This window comes from Chionomys nivalis, chromosome 1 (assembly GCF_950005125.1).
Source record: "Chionomys nivalis chromosome 1, mChiNiv1.1, whole genome shotgun sequence".
NCBI lineage: Eukaryota > Metazoa > Chordata > Mammalia > Rodentia > Cricetidae > Chionomys > Chionomys nivalis.
In genome coordinates this window covers 79,104,935-79,125,883 of record NC_080086.1, presented here as the reverse complement: position 1 = coordinate 79,125,883, position 20,949 = coordinate 79,104,935, and the positions used below count along the sequence as shown (strand labels likewise).

The 20,949-nt window shown below is 42.5% G+C and overlaps 2 protein-coding genes across 2 annotated transcripts in view; one reads left to right on the top strand and one right to left on the bottom strand.

Moving 5' to 3' along the window:
• The window catches only part of Ptcd3 (pentatricopeptide repeat domain 3), a 34,251-nt gene extending 30,573 nt beyond the window's left edge, over positions 1–3,678 (bottom strand). Inside the window, exons 1-3 of the mRNA XM_057768421.1 lie at positions 3,564–3,678; positions 1,658–1,710; positions 1,518–1,554 (exon numbers count right to left, since the gene is read on the bottom strand). Of these exons, the coding sequence (XP_057624404.1) occupies positions 1,518–1,554; positions 1,658–1,710; positions 3,564–3,667 (194 nt within the window). The 5' untranslated portion in view covers positions 3,668–3,678. The remainder of the gene's footprint in view (positions 1–1,517; positions 1,555–1,657; positions 1,711–3,563) is intronic.
• A 331-nt stretch (positions 3,679–4,009) lies between these two features.
• Positions 4,010–20,949, top strand: part of Polr1a (RNA polymerase I subunit A) — a 66,127-nt gene continuing 49,187 nt past the window's right edge. Inside the window, exons 1-9 of the mRNA XM_057780082.1 lie at positions 4,010–4,166; positions 7,334–7,538; positions 8,567–8,716; positions 11,168–11,275; positions 12,119–12,204; positions 12,324–12,427; positions 16,815–16,922; positions 18,798–18,903; positions 19,135–19,297. Coding sequence (XP_057636065.1) covers positions 4,090–4,166; positions 7,334–7,538; positions 8,567–8,716; positions 11,168–11,275; positions 12,119–12,204; positions 12,324–12,427; positions 16,815–16,922; positions 18,798–18,903; positions 19,135–19,297 — 1,107 coding nt within the window. The 5' untranslated portion in view covers positions 4,010–4,089. The remainder of the gene's footprint in view (positions 4,167–7,333; positions 7,539–8,566; positions 8,717–11,167; positions 11,276–12,118; positions 12,205–12,323; positions 12,428–16,814; positions 16,923–18,797; positions 18,904–19,134; positions 19,298–20,949) is intronic.

Here is a 20,949-nt window from a genome sequence, read left to right as displayed (position 1 = left end):
CTAAAAGTTTACTGTCTAAATGTCTGCACGCAATAAAAGGAAACATGTAAACAAACTAAGCTGCGTTCCACACAAAATTTGACACAATTTTTCATATAATTTTCATGTTACTTTTTTTTTCCTTTTTGATTTTTCAAGACAGGGTTTCATTCTATAATCTTGGCTGTCTTGGAACTCACACTGTAGACCAGCTGCTGGCCTCGAACTCACAGAGAACTACCCACCTCTGCCTCCAAAGTGCTGGGATTTAAAGGTGTGTGCCACCACTGCCCGGCTTTCTCTTTCTTTTTTTTCTTTTTTTTTTTTTGCATGTTATTTTCTTTAGCCCCCTTCCCCCACTATAAGAGAAACAAAAACTATTCTTATCTTATAAACTAAATTTTTAAAAAGGGGCCTTGATTTGCTGACCTCACTTTGTATTAACCAACTCCTATCCCGGTTCCTAACATTTTCCACGGGCTTTCCTGGACTCCTACCACCACAGCCAATAACAATCTGCCTTCCTGCAACTCACAAGAACTACCAATAGGAAGGTGCATATGTAATAAAACCCCGGAGTGATCAGACCTAGTTTCAGTATACCTAAACTATAAATATTAAATGAAAAGCAACTTGATTGGTGTAAATACTTTTAATTTGTATTTTTTTAAAATATTTATTTATTTATTATGTATACAATGTTGTCTGTGTGTATGCCTGAAGGTCAGAAGAGGGCACCAGACCTCATTACAGATGGTTGTGAGCCACCATGTGGTTGCTGGGAATTGAACTCAGGACCTTTGGAAGAGCAGGCAATGCTCTTAATCACTGAGCCATCTCTCCAGCCCCTTTTAATTTGTATTTTGAGTCAAGACCTTACTAAATAGCCCTGGAACCTTTGACAATCCTTTAACTTCTGCCTCCAGAGTGTTGGGATTACAGGTGTATGCCACCACAAAACAACACTCAATTTACCTGCCAGCTATATGGGTATATTTACATAATAAAGGACTATAAGATACAAGTGGGTGGCCATTACATTGTAGCACACTCCAAATATTCCTCCTGCTGTACTTCTTGTAGTTTTTTGGGTACAGATGTTAGCAAAGTGCTATACACTGGATGCTCTATTCACAGATAAGTTCCTACTCTTAGCTCTGATAGTCCTTTTTTCTAAAGACAGGGCCTCACTGTATGAACTCATCAGGTAGACCAGGTTGTCCTTAAACTCACAGAAATCCCCCTGCCTCTGCCTCCTGAGTGCTGGGATTAAAGGCAGGTGGCACCATGGCCAGCCACTGTTCTTGCTCTTGGCCACTAAAACAAGAAACTAGTCATATTTAGATAATGAAATATAATACAGTCACTAAAATTTTAAAGTATTATAAAAAGTATATCTAATAGTTCAATTCTAAACTAAATGTGTAGTTTTACACAAAAAGTGACATCACAAAACTTCAAAATAATAGCTAACATAAATATCTGCCTATGTTATAGGTACTGCTTAAAACTTAAATGAATAGCAAATTAATACTCACCATGTTTTCTTTTTTGGAATGACTATTTCTTCAATTCCTTACAAGAAAAAATAAAAATAATCAGCTTCCTAACTACAAAGAAATAATTGTGTATTTTTTGTTTTTAAGTAAAGAAATATTTCCATAATTTTAAAAAATACCTGTTACATTTGTTCCTTCAATCTTAGGGAGGGATGCACTTCCCGAATAAAATCTGCATTAAAATAAAAACAAAAAACCCTCTAATGTTAATACTGCTCATTAATGATGTTCTCAGTTCATCTCCACTTGCATGCATACACTCAGACGCATTGGCACAGGAGAGCACTTCCTAAATATAATTCCAGCAGCACAGACACTGAGAAAAACAATTAATAAAATGGAACCTCCTAAAACTAAAAAGGAAAGAACACGGTCAACAAGACAAAATGACGGCCTACAGAATGAGAAAAGATCTTCACTAACCCCACATCAGACAGAGGTCTGATCTCCAAAATATACAAAGAGCTCAAAAAATTGGACACCAAAAGATCACATAATCCAATAAAACAGACCTAAACAGAGAACTCTCAACAGAGGAATCTAAAATGGCTGAAAGACACTTAAGGAAATGTTCAACATCCTTAATCATCAGAGAAATGCAAATCAAAACAACTTCTTGCACCTGTAAGAATGGCCAAGATCAAAAACACTGATGACAACTTATGCTGGAGAGGTTGTGGGGAAAAGGGAACACTTCTGCGTTGCTGGTGGAAATGCAAGCTGGAACAACCCCTTAGGATGTCAGTGTGGCAATTTCTCAGAAAATTAGGAAACAACCATCCTCAAGACCCAGTAATACCACTTTTGGGTATATATCCAAACGATGCTCAATCGTGCCACAAGGACATGCGCTCAACTATGTTCATAGCAGCTTTGTTTGTCATAGCCAGAACCTGGAAACAAACAACCTAAATGCTCCTCGATGAAAGAACGGATAAGGAAAATGTGGTACATTTACATAATGGAGTACTACACCGCAGAAAAAACTAACGACAGCTTGAATTTTGCAGGAAAATGGATGGAACTAGAAAACATCATTTTGAGTGAGGTAACCCGGACACAGAAAGACAATTATCACAAGTACTCACTCATAGGTGGTTTTTAAACATAAAAGCAAAGAAAGCCAGCCTACAAACCACAATCCCAGAGAACTTGGACAATAATGTGGACACTAAGAGAGATTTACATAGATCTAATCTACATGGGAAGTAGAAAGTATAAAAAGACAAGATCTCCTGAGTAATCTGGAAGCATGGGGACCTTGGGGGAGGGCTGAAGGGGGGAGGGGAGAGACAGGGAGAGGAGCAGAGAAAAATGTAGAGCTCAATAAATATCAATAAAATTTTAAAAAATAAGTTTTTCTTGGGTTGGTTGGTAGTTTTAATTCAGCAGCAGAGTGGGGTAATTAGCATGCATGAGGCCTTGGAATCCACATCCAAAAATAAGTTAAATTAGGTTTCAAGTTTTTACTCCACCTAAATGCCTCACACTTTCACCAGGCCACTGTTCGAAGGGTGTAAAATTAAATTACCCAGATGTAGCTAACACGAGATCAAAAGAGTGAGGTCTGGCGTTTTAAGACTTTTTTTTTTTTTGCTTTTACTAAAGCCTAATTGTCTTGGCTCATAACATTCTCTAACATTCGATCCTCAGTGGCGATAACAGCCTGCCCTTTATTTGGGGAAAATCTATTACTTCGCCCTTTCCTTTTGGCACAGTTAAAATGAATATGAGAGGCGGTTTAAAGAAACTTGTAAAAGGGCTTGTAGAAGCACTCACGGAAACGGAAACTTCACGAAAACATGGCCCTGTTTTAAAGGGCAACTTCAACTTTATAGAGTATTACAACCCAACAGTAGAAACCTCCCGAAGGAACACACGCTGTTCGAAACTTATTTCAAACCACTGCTACCTCGTGCAACCTTTGGGGGCGCGCGGCCTCCAGCATGCAAACACCGTTGCAAACCACCTAGTTCTACAACTCTCAGGGAAATGCAAGATGAAATTAACCCAGGGTCTTCTTACCTGCAGCCGAGCTTCGCTTCACACACACCTGAGCCCCGAGCGGTCTGCAGCAAGGCAGAACCGCTGCGGAAACGAAGGCAGCAAGCGGACAAGGCCGCCGCCATCTTCGGATTGTGCGCAGAGCACGTTGGGAACACCCTCCGCCTACAAGGTCGCGAGGGGCGGGGCGGCCGTGGAACGTCTCAACTAGGAATGGGTGGTTACAAGGTCCTGTTTGGCAAGGATACCAAAGGAAGGCTCAATGCACATCATTCACCTCAAATATATTTAATTGAAACCTTGCTTTTGAAGTCTCAGTTGTAATTTTGCTTTTAAACGGAAAGAGGGTCTTAGACTATTTTCTTCCACTCTCACCCACCCCGACAGCAAAAGTGAGCTCGTCCAAGCCAAAACGCTAAGCAGCGCTTCCCGTACGCAAGCGCAGTGGAAAACACATGGTGGCTCCGCGCTTTTGAACGTGAGAGGGTTTCGCCGGAGCTTGCGGGAACTTCTCTCTGACAGACGGATCTCAAAACTGACTGGGAAGATGCTGGCCTCCAAGCACACGCCATGGAGGCGGCTTCAGGGCATTTCGTTCGGGATGTATTCAGCCGAGGAGCTCAAGTAAGGAGTTAGTGGGATGCGCGTAGCGCCTGGTTGTGGCCGTCGGCGCCGGGAACTACGGTTCCCAGAAGGCCTCGCGCCGAGCCTGTCTCTGGGTCTGGCTGGCTGGCGCCTGTTCGCGGGGTACTCGGAAGGAATGAGCTGGGACTGGGGTTGTCCTGCTTTGCTGCATTTTATTCCGTTCATCTTCCTCGTTAACGAACCAGTGTTACGTCATGTATGCGCTCACGTCCACCACGCGCTTATTACCTAATTAGTCCCTTCTTGTCCAAGCGATGATGAACCTTTAAGTCTCAGATTAAGGCCTTGTTCTACTTTATGAACTCTTCTTTAATACTCATTTTGATCACGATAACATCTGAAACCTGCACTCGAAACGCAGCATGCACCCTCTCTTCCACAAACTGAAAGGACCTCCCTTTCCATAGTGGCGTGCCAGGTTTAATACAAAATTATGTAATTCTAGACCCCACTCTGACATCTCATTTACTAGTCTTTCGCTGTCTGATACCTACATATCTAATTTGACTTTACCCTCCTTTTATCTCTATCGCCACTGCCTTAGGTCAGTTCTTTTGTCATTCTCTGCTTGTCTTTTTCTTCCATTTCCACCCTCATATATGTCTAGTCCTGTCAGTCTTCCACACAGCTGTCAACATTATTCTAAAGTGCAAATTGTCGGCATCCTATTACCCTTCAAACCTCCCTAGGAGTTTACCCTCAGGGAAAGATGCTTAGTGTAACCACAACAGTGGTTCTCAACCTTCCTAATGCTGCAACCATTTACTCCTGTTCCTCATGTTGTAGTAACCTCCAACCATAAAGTTTTTACTCTGCTACTGTTATAAATAGTAATGTAATTATCTGATATGCAGGATATCTCAATGTGACACCCCCCCCACACACACAAAGGGATTGAGTTGAATCTCATGGGTCTACAAGGACTTCCTTGATGCTGACATTTTGGCTCTGGCGTTAAATAATTAATGCTCCATTTTATTATTAGGAGCTGGTAGCTTTTCATCCTCTTCAAAGTAATTACCATGCCCTTAATAACATGGAAGGGTCGTTCTGGTCTCCGAACTTAACTTTTACTGCAGTTACCTTGGCCTTCTTGCTGTTCCTGAACACCACAGGTAGTAAAGAACTTGAATATACATAGTGCTACAGAATATTCACAGATGGACAAAAAAGAAAAAAAACATGAGAAGATGTTCAGTATCCTAAAATCAGTGAGGATCAGAAGCACAGTGAGGTGCCACCTCAGCACATCGTTGTGTCCTCAAAAAGGCAAACACACACACACCTAGAAAATACAGGTGTTGATGAAGATGGTGCCGACATTGTGAAAATCAAATACTTGTTCATCAAGTTAAAATGGTATTGTTATCAGATCTAGGACTTCTCTTGGCTTTGTGCACACACCTTCAGACCAGCTGTATTTCCTATTGCCAGAAAGTAGAACTAGCCCAAATGTCCGTCAGTGGATGAGTTGATGAGATGCGATGCAGCATGCACTGTTGACACGGCGTGCACTGTTGACACAGCGTGCACTGTTGACACAGCGTGCACTGTTGACACAGCGTGCACTATTCACACAGCGCGCGCTGTTGACACAGTATGCACTATTATTGACTCATCCTTAGAAAGGAAAGAAGTTCTGATATATTTTATCTATAACTGTGAAGTGCTTAACAAAATAATCCAGTCATGATTCCATTTGTTTGAATAGGTGCTGGAACAGTCAGATTAATTGAGATAGAAAGTACAGAGATGGTTGCCAGGAGTTAGGGACAGGGAAATAAGGTTCTAGAGGTGGGTAGTGCTGATGATGGCACAGTGTGGTGTGTTAATACCACTTAACTACACCCTAAAATTGGTTAACATGGTATGTTTTATGTATATTTTATTGCAGTTTCAAAAATTAGGATTGTAAAACAGAACAACTAAGTAACTTTTTCAGTATTACTGAGTTCAAGGTTGCCAGCTGCCTCCATGCTGGAGGAAGATACACCTATACAGCAGTGAGTTGGATAAAGTGCTGACATTGGTTTACCAGTAGAAAAGTAACCACAGAGAAGAGAGCCAAGCAGGAGAGCTGCCTCCATCTATTCTTGGTTCTTACAGTGGCATGGACCACGAGAGTCTTTCAGGTCTGTGCAGCTTCATTCCTATGGACCACCATCAGTTTTCCTGACTGTACAGCTCACTGACTTTTGTTGCTTTTGTTGTTCCCCCTAGAGTGCAAGATAGGGGTGGTATCTGTTCTTACATTTGTTGTCTGACCTGGACCATCAGGTCGTTCTTCAGTGACAGGGTTCTGATGGGGAGGTGCCAAGGGATGGAAACATAAGAGAAGAGAAAAGCTGATGTCAGGAGGTCTTACACAAGCTATGTATTATGCCAACCAAACTTATTAGGAAGTACAGCGTCTTATATACTATTTATAGGGAGGAAGTCCGCCAAAGTCTGCAGAGAGCTAAGTCAGCCAGTGTTGGCAAAGGGAACACGGGAAACTTCAGACACCACTGCCTTAGGACTGATAGCCGCAGCCGAGGGGGAAGAGCTGGTTCCTCAGAAGCTGCAACCCTGACTCCTTTAGAGGTACTGGCTCCTCCTCTACGCTGGCCTTACCAAGTCCCCTTCTGGACAAGGACACAGAGCTGAAGTTTTCTTTACCCTTTCACCAGGGCCTCTGAGAAGACTTGGGGTCAGTCTGGCTCCCCTCGATTGTCTAAATTAGATAAAATTTAAAAGGCAAAGTAGGCCTTGTAAAGTACACTTACATGACATTTAAGAAGGATACTTTCCAGCTGTTTCATTGTTGTGTGAACACCCAAATATAACTGAGTAGAGCACACACAGGCTGTACACTTGCTGTCACATGTGGCACAGTAACATGCTGTTAGTGGGTACAAGACTAGTTATTTGACAGTTACAAGATTCCATTAAGCAAAGGGATGAAATTTTGCATAAAGGAAGTTGGTTTTTTTATGATTTTATTTGTCTTGAATTTTCTTGAATTTGTTATTCTGTTATATGACAATCCCTTCATTGAAGAATTTGACCTTTCCAGTCAGGTCTGGTTTATAAGCCACCTCTCTCACTTCAACATCAGAGAAGCTAATAACCTGAGCTTTCCTTGGTTCTTTTTTTCATCTCCTCAGGAAATTAAGTGTTAAATCCATTACAAATCCTCGCTATGTGGACAGCCTGGGAAACCCTTCAGCAAATGGCCTGTATGATTTGGCTTTGGGCCCCGCAGATTCCAAAGAAGTGTGCTCCACCTGCGTACAGGACTTCAACAACTGCTCGGGACACCTGGGCCACATTGAACTCCCGCTCCCCGTGTACAACCCTCTCCTCTTCGATGTACGGGCAGGGCTTGTTGGTCTTGGGTGTGCTGGGGTTGTGAGGACCATCCTTTGTTCCTCTTTCTTTAGAAAGAAAAAACCTTGGGGACCAAGTACAAGTCCTTGAGTATCTATTGTCCAAAATGCTTGAGACCAAAAATGGTTTGAATTTCAGGTGTTAGAATATTTACAGTCTACATTATGGTGATATAATTATATATACCTCACATACACAGCCTAAAGGAGATTGTATTCCTGATGTTCTACATTTTTACTAAACCCTTAATCCATGAAGTCATATGTTGAATTTGTTTATTTGTATGTCAGGGCTCAAGGAGTTCAGGGTTTTAGATTCTCAGATTAGGGATGCTTGCCGTGTAACTTCAGTTTATGCTACAGACTTACATGGAGAACTTCAGTTTGATTCTGGTTGAGGAAAGACATAGCAAGTTTCTGTTCATACAAGAGGGAAATGTTTAGGGAGCCACACATCCACCTATCCAAGACTCAGGGTCTAATCCTGACTTATGCCCTTTCATTTCAAGGGCTTAGTGTCCTTCAGAAAGCTGGGTGGCAGTAATATAGGGATTTCTGGTGCTCCCAAGCTTTTCAGCTAGGCCTGCCAAGTGGGGTTTCTTGGCAGGAGAAGCAAAGCCTCCAAAGGAAGACCAATAACATTGCAATGAAGCGCCTGTCTAGACTGTCACTTGGGTCTGTTTAGTTCTTATTTCAAGGAACCTAGCCTCCGGGAGTTAAGCAGATTAAAGAAAGGCTATTGTCTTAGTTAAGTAGTTGGTATAAAACTAAAAGAATTCCTTTTCTCAGACCATGAATTCATTCTATGTGAATTTGAATGGTTTAAAATGAAATGAAAAGGTATTTGGGAATGTTTGTCTAGTTTATTTATAGGTCTAAAAGACTGTAGCAGAAGCAGAAGTGGAATTCTTCAGGAGACAGACTGTGAAGAAAATCGCTTGTACAATGGAAATTGCCATGAATTCTCTGTCTCCTTATAATGTCTTGCTGCTTTTTGTCCCCACTCGTTAGAAACTCTACCTCCTGCTCCGAGGCTCCTGTTTAAGTTGCCACATGCTGACTTGTCCTCGGGCTGCCATCTACCTGTTGGTCTGCCAGCTTCGAGTCTTGGAAGTTGGAGCTCTACAAGCGGTCTATGAGCTTGAACGAATTCTGAGCAGGGTAGGTTGGTATGGAAACCAGAACATCAAGAGATGCTTGTATGTTGTCCTTAATTGCCACCCCAATAGTCTTCAGAATGTTTGACCCTTGTATCTTTTTTTTTTTTTAATCATTTGAGGCAGGATTTCTCTGTATATAGCCCCAGCTGTCCCGGAACTTGCTATGTAGACCAGACTGGCCTCGAACTCACAGAGATCTCCTTCCTCTGCCTCCTGGGTACTGGAATTAAAGACCTGTGTCGCCATGCCCCGTGATATAAATTGCTTTGTAATGTGTTATAGATTTGGCTTCCTAGTATTTAGCTTAGGATTTTTACATCTAATCTTGAGTTGGATTGACCTGTAAGTTTCCTTTCTCATATTGTCCTATGGAATTTGGGTACCTGCATTGTTTCAATCGAAAAAATGAGTTAAGGAACTACTCTCTTTAAATATTTTTGGATATTTTTATTTTATATGTATGAATGTTTTGCTTGCGTGTATGTGTGTTCTACATAACATGCCTGATGCCTTGGAGGAGACTGTTGGATCTTCTGAAACTGCTGCTAGAGAGGCTAACTATCTGCGTGGTGTTAGCTGCCATATACATTCTGGGAATCTAACTCAGGTCCTCTGGGAGAGAAGCTAATGCTCTTAATTGCTAATCCATCTTTCCAGTCTCAAGAAGTTCTCTATAAAATGCCCTGAAAGAAAGCGTTTGTAGAGGATGAGAGATACCAAGGCATCAGTGCCTGGCATACCGTGTTTTGTAGTAGTTGAGCGCTGCTGGGGAGCCTCGAGGACCTGCTTTGGGAAAGCAGGGAGCTGAGGTTTGCGCTAGGTACTCACAACCCTCTCAGTAGAGACGCAGTCTCAAGGCCTGGGCCGGTTTCTGCCAACAGCAGAAATTCTCATCCTTTTTGCCTCTAAGAAAACAAAGCTAAACCATTAACCCACAGTCAAATTTGCCTGCAAGAGAGTGAAGGGAGATAAGATTTTGCTAAGCCTTTAATCAAAGAAGTTATGTTTTTCTAGGGATTTCTCTTATCCAAATTTAATTTTATCTTCATAAAAGTACTCATGGCTCCTATGTTTATTTTCTTTGTTTTGTTATGAAACGTGCAAACAAATATAATCCTGTATACATTTGGCACCCTTTGATGTCTAGTCATCATATACTTACTTTCGATTGCTCGGTGCTGTCGCCGTCTTCAGAGAGGAGTCAGGCTGCTTCTCCATTTGGGTGGTATTTCCAGGCTGAAACCCTCATAGTCCAGGCTTAAGGCCCTGGTGTACCTGAGCAGTTGTACTTGGCTTGTTTCCTGAGAGGGACCCTTCAGGTCCTTACCTTATTAGGCCTGTGTGTTGGGTTTGGGAAGTGGCCAGTGTCCCATTTGATACTACCTTTGTACTCATTCTTGGTGTTGATTTCTGTTTCTTCATTGAGGGCTTCAAAATGAAAAGGATAAAATCTGTTGGGGTCCAGTGCTACGGACCCTCAATTATTTCTCTACCAGACCCCAACATAAACTCTCTCTGGACCGGCGTGGAGAAGACAGGAATAAAGACATGACTCACATGGTTTCATTGGGAGGGAGATTCTCTGAGATTCCTCATGATAGCCTCAGTTCGCATCCTGAAGAAATTTTCTGCTTATTCCCCAAACAGTCTTTATACCAAAATTTAACTTAGGGGAAATACATTAGCATTCTGTCTCCTAGGTAACCAGGTGAATGGCTTTTTGTCACCTCCACAACTACCTGTCTGCCCTGTATGCTAGCTGTCATGTAGGCTTGAATCAGCATCTCTATCAGGCATCCTCCAAATTACAAAGAAAGGAGCAACAACATCCTGACCCTTTGTTAGGGCTACCTGACTGCCTCAGGTGGGGCTTACGGCTTCAGAGTCTGGCTGCCACACCATATAGAAATATGGGCCTACAGAAATTGATGAGTTAGAAAATGAATTTGAGGCCAGGGCTATCTCTACACAGATCTCCAGGGCCTCTCAGAGACATCTGTGCCAGTATCTTCCACAGAGATGCATAAGAGTACTGGGTGATCCCCAGCTCATATACACTGACCTCACTGGACCCTTCTTTTTACTTCAGTTTGACCTGCTGCTTCCCCACTGACCTATCAGCTCTTCAGAGAATTGAGGTGTTAGAAACACTTTTATCTCAGGTCTTTGCAGTCTTTAATTTGACCCAAATAGTCCAGGCCATAGTCACTAGAAAAGGATTTGTTGTTGTGTTTTGGGGTAAAACCTGGGGCCTTGTTTGGCTAGGCAAGCAAATGCTCCGCCCACCACTGACCACATCCCTCGCCCACTTCACTGTGTGTAAGTGTAGCAAGGTAACTCAGGCTTCCTTTCTTCCCTTAGATTGATCTCAGTCCTTGAAGAGGCCAGCCCCAACCCTACTGTTCATCATACAGTTACTGTAAGGTATTACAATAGTCTTCCTCTGTTTCAGTTTCTGGAAGAAACTGCTGATCCTTCTGCCTTCGAAATTCAAGAAGAGTTAGAAGAATACACAAATAAAATTCTACAGAACAACCTCTTGGGGTCCCAAGGTGCACATGTGAGTTACAACCATCTCCCTTTCCATAACATTCTGCTTTTAGCCTGGTAACCATGGTTTCTCTGTGCCATCTTCTGCATATGTTTCTGGCTTCTCAGGGTAGACTTAGGTTTCAGTCCCATGGTGGCTCACAACCATCCATAGGATCTGATGCCCTCTTCTGGCATGTAGGAATACACACAGAGCATTCATTCATAAAATAAATGGAACTCAGGACCTCTGGAAGAGCTGCCAGTGCTCTTAACTGCTGAGCCATCTCTCTAACCCCCAGATAACTGTGTTAAAGGGTGTTTTGTGGGACATTTTGTTTAAGGAAGGGTGTGCTTTAGTAACTTTTTGTTGCTGTGATAAAACCATGACAGAGACAGCTGAAGGATGCAGAGTTTATTGCTCTTATGCTTCCAGAAGTGGAGTTGTGATGGCGGGAGGCCCCAGACTAAGAAGTCAGCTGCAAATATGAAGCAAAGAGCAAACTGGAAGTGGGGCAAGTCTATGAACTCTTAGACAGTGCCCACTGATAGACTTCCTCTAGCCAGGCCAAATCCCCAAAGGTTCCATAACCTACCCAAACAGTGCCACCAACTAGGGACCAAGTATTCAAATGCCTGAACGTTACAGAGGGTATTTCTCATTCAGGCTACCAGGATGATTTCCTCCAGTTAAAGTAAAAGTGGAGAACTGCTAAATACATAGAGATTGTTATCTCCTCAGAATGGCACTGCAGTGCAGGCGTGGAGTACATATCTGTACTACAGTAAAGATCTCACACATCTTAGGCTAATGAGGGCTACAAAGTGAGACTACCTAAAATAAGGCACTGTAACATTCTCTGACTTTAAACAGGTGAAAAATGTCTGTGAAAGCAGGAGCAAACTCGTTGCTTACTTCTGGAAGACGCATATGGCCGCTAAGCGATGTCCCCACTGCAAGTGAGTATTGTCCACCAGCCTTTCCCATTCCTGGTTGAGCTGCTTTGGCCAATTGCCCGGCACCATTGCTATATGTCTCATTGGGGTTTGTTTCTCCCCGCACATATTCTCATGTGTAGGACCGGACGGTCAGTGGTTCGAAAGGAACACAACAGTAAGCTAACAATTACATACCCAGCCACGGTGCACAGGAAATCTGGCCAGAAGGATGCAGAGCCCCCAGGTGAGCAGGCTGGGTCTCCAAGGAGCTCGAGCCATGTCTCTCGTGTGTCTCCTCGGGTGAGTCCTGTCTTCTTGGGTCTGGAGAATGAGTGTTCTTTTGTTCTTTTTTGTTTTTTTGATACAGGGTTTCTCTGTAGCTTTGGAGACTGTCCTAGAACTAGTTCTTGTAGACCAGGCTGGCGTCCAACTCAAAGAGATCTGCCTGCCTCTGCCTCCTAAATGCTAGGATTAAAGGCGTGAACCACTACTGCCTGGCTTTATCTTTTTTTTTCTTTGAGACTCTGGCAAGGGTTGCTGTTTTGTTTTTGTTTTCTTCTTTTTTTTGTTTTGTTTTTTTAAGACAGGGTTTCTCTGTGTAGACCTGGAATTCACTCTGTAGAACAGGCTAGCCTCAAAATCAGAGATCCACCTACCTCTGTCTCCCAAATGCTGAGATTAAAGGTGTGTACCAACACCGCCTGGCTCTGTGTACTGATTTTTAATAACCTTTGTAGATTCAACTTAGACTTACAGGGTAGCAAGCACAGTGAGTTCCTTTACAATCTCTATTCAGTTTGTCCAGCTGTGACACTTTAGATTTCCCTGAGCACTCCTCAGAACTAGTGTAGGTATGACTCTATTAACTAACTTACACACTCATTTGAAGCGTGCCAGGTTTTCTGGTCATGGCCTTTCTGTTTTCTAGTACCCAGAGTGAGATCCCACACCCTGAAAAACTGCTAAGTGTTGTTTGATGGTGAACAGCTAACAGCGCGAGTGGATTTTCTTTCTCTTACCTGCGAATGGCCATGGAAATATTTCATCATACTGACACTTGACAGTTGCTACCGCGCCCCCAGTCTGTCCTAGAAAATGCTGAGACATTGAAAACAGATGTTCAGAATTTTAGAGAATAGCTCCAGTTAGGGGGCAGTGCCCAGGGAAGGTAGCCTATCTTAGTCAAGCCTGTGGGACTCTCATCCCATTTTTTAAACGGACAAAAAGGAATTTTTTAGCAGAATGTTTTAAAAATAGAAACCCAGACTTGCTTGTTTTTAGGAAGATAGTGGCCTTTTTTTCTCCCACCCTAGAAATTATGCCTGGCCACCTGGTACAGGCTGATAAAGATGGCCTTGCTCTAAGAACAAGGAGAAAGCTGACTTAGCAGGATGGGAGGGAGCAAAAGTCCTTACACCCGTGCCAAAGCAACTTCAAAAAGCCTCTTTGTAGTTATGCCTTTAAAAGCTTACCCCACAGAGGAGATACAACTCCCCTCTCTACCTCACTGTAACAGGGTCATTTAGAGACAGAGGTTCCAAACATGTTTGTATTATGCTGATTAAACCTTACTTATTACAGCCTGGACCTCTCTGGTGGTCTCTCTCTGGGGGTCATAATCTGGGCACAACAAAGCCCATTCATGTGAGGCAATCTTTCACTGTAACTGCAAGAATAAGGTGCAACCAAAAGGCTGGGCATTAGAAACCTGTAGAAAATAGTCTTTGTTTTGGCTTTAGGATTGTTTTTTTGTTTGTTTGTTTTGTTTTTTATTTAATAACTCTTTGGTTGGAAGGAGTTTGAGACCGTGTCTCTCTTCATGGTCCTGGCTGTCCTGGAACTCTCGAGGTAGACCAGGCTGTCCTAGAACTCACAGAGGTCATCCTGCCTCTCTCTTCCAGGTACTGGCTTAAAGGTGTGTATCATCACACCCGGCATAAATAACATTTAAATATTATTTACTCACATTGGGCTGGCGAGATGGTTCGGCTAAGCCAGACAACCTGAGGTCAGTCTCCAGGTCCTGCATGGTGGGAGACAGAACTGACTCCTGAAAGTTGTCCTTTGACCTTTGCCATACCATCCACTATTACGTACGCACCCATTCCACGGTAGATTAGTCAGTTTTATTTTTTATTAGTTAAGGGGAAGATTAGCTAAAAGTACGTAACAGGGTAAAACAGCGATGTTTATGAATAGTTTAGAATATGCAGAATGTGTGTTTTCTGCTAGCCACTGTCTGGTGCTGGGAGCACAAGCACAGCACAGCTCCTGCCTGACAGATCCAGAAAAGGGGAGATTGAGCAGTGCTTCATTTTAGTGCAGCATCCCAGGAAATGCTGACAGTTTTGAGCCTACAGGAGACTTAAATTGCTTTTGTTCTTCATCTGAGTGTTAGAAGTTGGCCTCTTTTTTTTATTATTATTATTTTTTATTTTTATTTTCTTTTTTGTTTTTTCGAGACAGGGTTTCTCTGTGGTTTTTTGGAGCCTGTCCTGGAACTAGCTCTTGTAGACCAGGCTGGTCTCGAACTCACAGAGATCCGCCTGCCTCTGCCTCCCAAGTGCTGGGATTAAAGGCGTGCGCCACCACCGCCCGGCTTAGAAGTCGGCCTCTTAAATGGCAAGCCTAAATAAAATTTTCTACTTAGTCTGTGCATAGTTAGTAATCAGCCTCTCAAAGATCTTGCCTAGTCGAGAAGCCAACTTCACCTACTAAGGTGATCTTTCTAAAGTCGGTATATTTGAATCTGTAGAAATCTTCACACAGGGACTAGCAAGAATACTCAGTGAATGAAAGTGCTTAGGGTCCAAATCTATGTTCTGTCCCTAGAACCCATACTGGGAGAAAGAACCAACTCCCCAAAATTTCATATGTGTGACTTCTATGTGTGCATGATGGTACATGTGTTCTCACATTCACACAATAAAGAAACAAATCTCCACAAGTATTACTTCTGCTTCTGTAACCCTTTCTGGTGAATACCATATGTATAAAGATAATGTTACTTATTTTCATACAGTACTGAACATTGAACCCAGTGCTGTTGTGGGGAGCTACGGGCCGCTTTCCTGCCACCCAGCTCCCGGCCACCTGGCTAGCTTATGCCCCGAAATAACAACACACAAACTGTATTCTTTTAAACACTGCCTGGCCCATTATATCTAGCCTTTACTAGGCTAATTCTCACGTATTAATTTAGCCCATTTCTAATAATCTGCATAGCACCATTAGGTGCGCTTACCGGGAAAGACCCAGCGTGTGTAACCTGGCAGCTTGCTTCATTGCGTCTGCTTCTGAGAGGAGCTGCTCTGCATCTGCTCTCACTTCCTCTTCCTCCCAGCATTCTGTTCTGTTTACTCCGCCTACCTAAATTCTGCCCTATCAGATGGGCCAAGGCAGTTTCTTTATTGACCAATGAAATCCCACATCACAGGGCCTCATTTGTGCAAGGTATATTCTACCAGTAATTAGTATCCCAGCCCATTGTTTATTTAGAAAAGCAAAACACTAGAATTGAGCTGGATGTCCAAATAGAAGAGTATAGTTAAAGCCTGGTGATGGTGGCGCATGTCTTTAATCCCAGCACTTGGGAAGCAGAGGCAGGTGGATCGCTGTGAGTTCGAGGCCATTCTGGTCTATAAGAGCTAGTTCCAGGACAGGCTCCAAAGCTACAGAGAAACTCCGCCTTGAAAAACCAAAAAAAAAAAAAAAGCATGGTTAAGTACATTAGGAAACTTCATGCAACCAGAAATGTGATTGGAGCTGGGCATGGTGATGTGCTCAGAAGGCAGAGGCAGTCAGATCTCTGAGTTTGAGACTAGCCTGGTCTACAGAACAAGTTCCAGGACAGCCAGGGCTATACATAGAAACCCTGTCTCAAAAAACAGGGAAAAAGAATTGGTGATTGAAACTGGTCTTGGTAGTATAAACTATCTAAACCCAGCTCTCAGGAGGCCTGGGCTATATAAGGTAGTCTCAGTAACAAACAGAATAGTGGTCAGTTAGACGAAAACTTGGTAGCAATTGTTCATGTGTTCCTCTGATATCACCAAATGAACAGAGTTCTGGTGAAAATACATCCATGCAGAAAATAAATCCCAGCACTTGGGAGGCAGAGGTAAGCGGATCTCTGTGTGTTCAAGGTCAGCCTGGTCTACAGAGCAAGTTTCGGGACAGCCAGGGCTACACACAGAGAACCCTGTCTCAAAAACAAAAGCAAACAATAACAACAACCAAAAAGAAAGAAAGAGAGAAGAGAAATCCATAGAAGATTTTTGTAGTCTTGGGGTAATATTTCATTGTGTAGCCCACACTGTCCTGAAGCTCATGATCCTTCTGCATCCTCCTCCTGATGATAATAGGCCTGCACCACTGTTCCTGGCAAGGTTTCAGTGTTGTGTAAAGAAAGGAGTATTTAAAACTGAAAATAGTTCCATTAATACTGTGAGCTAGTGGTGATCGTCGATTGCTCTGCCTCTCTGGTTTTATATGATAATGTGTTGTTTTATTTTCATTATTCTGGAAATTAGAGTACAGGTGGAAATCTGGGTTGAAAAGTTTGAGGTTTGTGGACAAGTTTCAAATGTTTTGGAATGGGGACAAAAAAAAATGGATCTATCTCATTACAGAAGGAGTACCAGCAGCTCCAGGAATTGAAGACGCTCTGCTGGGGAAGCGAGGGTACCTGACACCTAGCAGCGCCCAAGAGCATCTTTTTGCCATTTGGAAGAATGAAGGTGCTAGAGAAACAGCCTCTGTCTGTGGCCTCTGATTTTCTGGTTCATTTCATTAGCCCACCCTCTTACTTCCTTAACCAAAGTTCTAATTAATGTAACTCTCACCTGAATACATCCATATGTCTGGGGCAGTCTTCAGGGCACATTGACTTAGAGCCGGAAAGGAGCAGGGGCAGTAGCACCAAGAAATTGATATAATTGAGTCCAGTCACTCCTACACTGATACATTTCTTGAAGTTTTATTGGCATCTATTTTTAAATGCCAGTTTAAAAAAAAAATGTTTTAAGGGGCTGGAGAGATGGCTTAGTGATTAAGAGCACTGGTGGTTGTTCTTCCAGAGGACCCAAGTTCAGTTCCCAGCAACTACATGGCAGCTAACAACTGTCTGTAACTCTTAAGATCTGACACCCTCACATATGCAGGCAAAACACCAATGCACATAAATAAAAATATTTTTTAAAAAAAAAAAAAGATATTTTAGTTAGGCATGGTGATGCACACCTTTAGTCCTAGCCCTCAGGAGGCAGAGGCGGGTGGATCTCTGTGAGTTCCAGGCCAGCCTGGTCTACAGAGTGAGTTCTAAGACCGCTGAGGCTTCATACTGAGACCCTGTCTTGAACTCCATCTCAGCTCCAGAAAAAAATCTTTTAATTGTTCTATGGTAATTCATTTTGTGAATCAAGGAATGAGCTTTTCTACATTTCAGTTCTCCACAGAAAGGGAAATCTCTGTTCTCTTTTAAATCTGTATCAATCTATGCAAGATACTCAAGTCCTTGCATCCCTCTTCTGAGAGGGTCTTCTGGGACACTGCCTGTGGTCTCTGCTAAGTGCTCACAGACAAGCATGGCCTTAACAGGTTATCAGAAATGAAAGCGTAGCCAAGTTAGCAAGATGCTCTCTGTGGCAGGTTTTTTTGTTTTCTCCAAGCTGTTGGAGGTCCCCTGAAACTTAAAAATATGTCTTTGATCCAGTTTGCAGAAGACCCGCCTTGGCATACTCATGGAAAGAATGTTACATTTTTCCCCCTGAGGTTTTGAGACAGGGTTTCTCTATATAGCCCTGGTTGTCCTTGAACTTACTATGTAGACCAGGCTGGCCTCGAACTCAGGATTAAAGGCCACACTGCTCAGTTTATCTTTTGTTCTTAAAAGGCTCAACTTTATTTTGACCTGATTTTTTTAAAATTTTGTTTATTTTTGTCTAGAGTCCAAAGTAGCAAATATTTAATTATGTATATAAGATTACACATTCAAGAGGCTGATAACAATTTCATGTTCCTGTACAGCTCATTTCTTACTTACCTGTTGTCCCTAAGTGTCTTTTTGTTATCTAACTTGCACACAAGCTGTCTTATACCCAGGCTGGTTTTGGTTTGTTTTTATGAAAAACTGTTTTCTAACTACATATGATCCCATACTGTAGGTGGAGGCTGCTTGTTCGTTCCCAGTTGCTCATACATGAAATAATCACTCAGAAACCAAATTATTTGCAACACTGTTTGGCCAATAGCTTAAGCATATTTCTGGTTAATTCCTATATCTTAAATTAACCCATTTCTATTAATTTGTGTATCGCCACATGACTGTGGCTTACTGGCAAGGTTCTGGCACATCTGTCCCCAGCTGTGGCTACATGGCTTCACTCTGACTCCACCTACTCTTTCTCTCTCTATATGTATATCTTTCAGCCTGGCTATATTCTGTTAAGCCATTGGCCAAAAGCAGTTTCTTTATTCATTAACCAATAAAAGCAACACATATACAGAAGGACCTCCCACATCGTCATACCTTGGGTTTTTTTTTTTCTCAGTGATATTTTTATATCTTTATACATAGGCTTAAATAGTTTTGTTGGTTTCTATTTTAAATGCAGGATTCTTCCTGAATTACCTTTTTTCGGGATTGGATGATATTGGCATGGAGTCCAGTTTCAACCCTAGTATGTTCTTTCTGGATTTCATAGTGGTGCCGCCTTCCAGGTAATGTGTTTGAACTTAACTTTGCATGAGAAGGGTGGGCAGAGGTATTGAGCAAGGACTGGAAAGGTTAGAGCACTGAGAAACCAAACTGTCAGCCCAAGGCTGCAGGTAGTGGCTGGAGCATTCTCTGTTATTTGGTTGTCCTAGACACGGATGGTTGTTTGAGTTGGTTGTGTTGTGTTAATACAGTAAATAGGTTAAGAGGCTGAAGAATCTTATGTCACTCTGCAGGTATCGCCCCGTCAACCGCCTGGGGGACCAGATGTTTACTAACGGCCAGACGGTGAACTTGCAAGCTGTCATGAAGGATGCAGTTTTGATCCGGAAACTTCTGGCGTTGATGGCCCAAGAACAGAAGCTACCCTGTGAGGTGACAGAGCTCACCACAGACAAGGTCAGGGCTGCCTCGGTGCTGCTATAATAGGTTTGGTTAATGATTGGTGTGATAAGAACTACACACTTGGTTCTAACCCTTTGCGGGCACAGAACCTATGGCTTGTGCAAGATGTTAATTCAGTGGACAGCACCCAGGGTGGACAGTATGAATTGTTGGGACAAACACAGGCCTGATTCTAGATAAATCTACGTGTAGTTTAGGTTCTGTGTCCAATGACAGTGCCATGGTTTCGTCAGTCCCTTTGATTTCTTGGACTCATCTCCACTGTAAAGTGTATGTAGTTTAAATTGAGGTTTTACACCTAGGCTGCTCTGCATCACTAGCTGCTCTAAGGCAAGCAGTCTTCCCTCGGGCTCTAAAAATGTGTGTTGTAGGCTCAATAAGGACTTCAGCAATGTAGCCATGACAATATAAAATGGGTTTTCTAGAATAAGACTGTTCCTATTGACATTTCCTACCCCTTTCATTATTCTGGGTCTTATACTAACTATAGTGAACATAAAGCTGAATTGGGTACTTAGAATACTTGCTAAAGTCATTCTCATACCCGAAATGCAGTCAGGATGCAAATAGAAATGGCCTTCTCCAGCTTTGGAGAGACAGCCTCTCAGACTCCCTGCCAGCTACTCAGACAGTCCTGCTATTAGCCTGCGACGTCACAAATTGACACCACTGCCCCTTGGGCACTTAGCTTTGCATGGCTCCTTGAAACTTTCTCTGGTTCTGCTGAAGTTTACTTTAGTCAGTATAGGTGTGCTTTTAACAGGTTTTAGTGTCAGAGAGAGTTCCCATCTGCAGACCCTGGTCCAGTATGGGAAACAAAAGACCATAACATAACCAAATCCAGTGACTAGGACTAAGAATTTTATTTTAATGTCCCTTCAGAGTAGAGATAAACTTTTTTAATAACAGGGCTTGTTCTCTGTAGAAGAACCAGTGCCATCTTGATCCTTAAGCCAATTTCCCTTTGATTAATTAGACATATTCTTGTTCTTTTCCCATAGCAATGCTCTCCCGGGAGCAGTTCCTAGGGACTAGAAGCCAGTGGACAAGATCTTGTTCATTTCAACAGTAATCATGTGGCTTTGAACCAGCAAATGCTATATATGCCATGGGTTCAGCTCTACATGCCTCTGCCATCATGCACATGATAAAAGAGACTATAATGTTGCCTGCAGAACTACATGCACCCTCCTAGATGATTCCTTTATTCCTTGGTTGTGGGGGCAAACCCAAATTATCACCATGACACTATAGTCTATTGGATCATCCCCTGCCCTTAGCCTTGATACACTGATAGTTTTTTCTCTCATTTAAACTACAGTGGAGGACTTGTAACACCTAGGCCAGCTGCAGCCAAATTTGGCCAGTAGGTGGTGCTCTAAGACATCCTAGGATCTCTGTACTTCTCTTTCCTGAGCAGATAACAGAAGCAGAAGAGACAGGACATGGGATAGAAATATTTTTAAGTGATTAGATAAGTATTTAAGCTTAAGGATCAGCCCGTAACTTAATCTAACCCACTTTAGGACTTATAGACATACAGTACTATATGGGAAGCCTTTTTTTCTTTTTAAGAAATTATTTGACCTACATTAAAATAATAGTAATACTGTTATTGTTATTATTTGTTTATTATTATTTGGAGA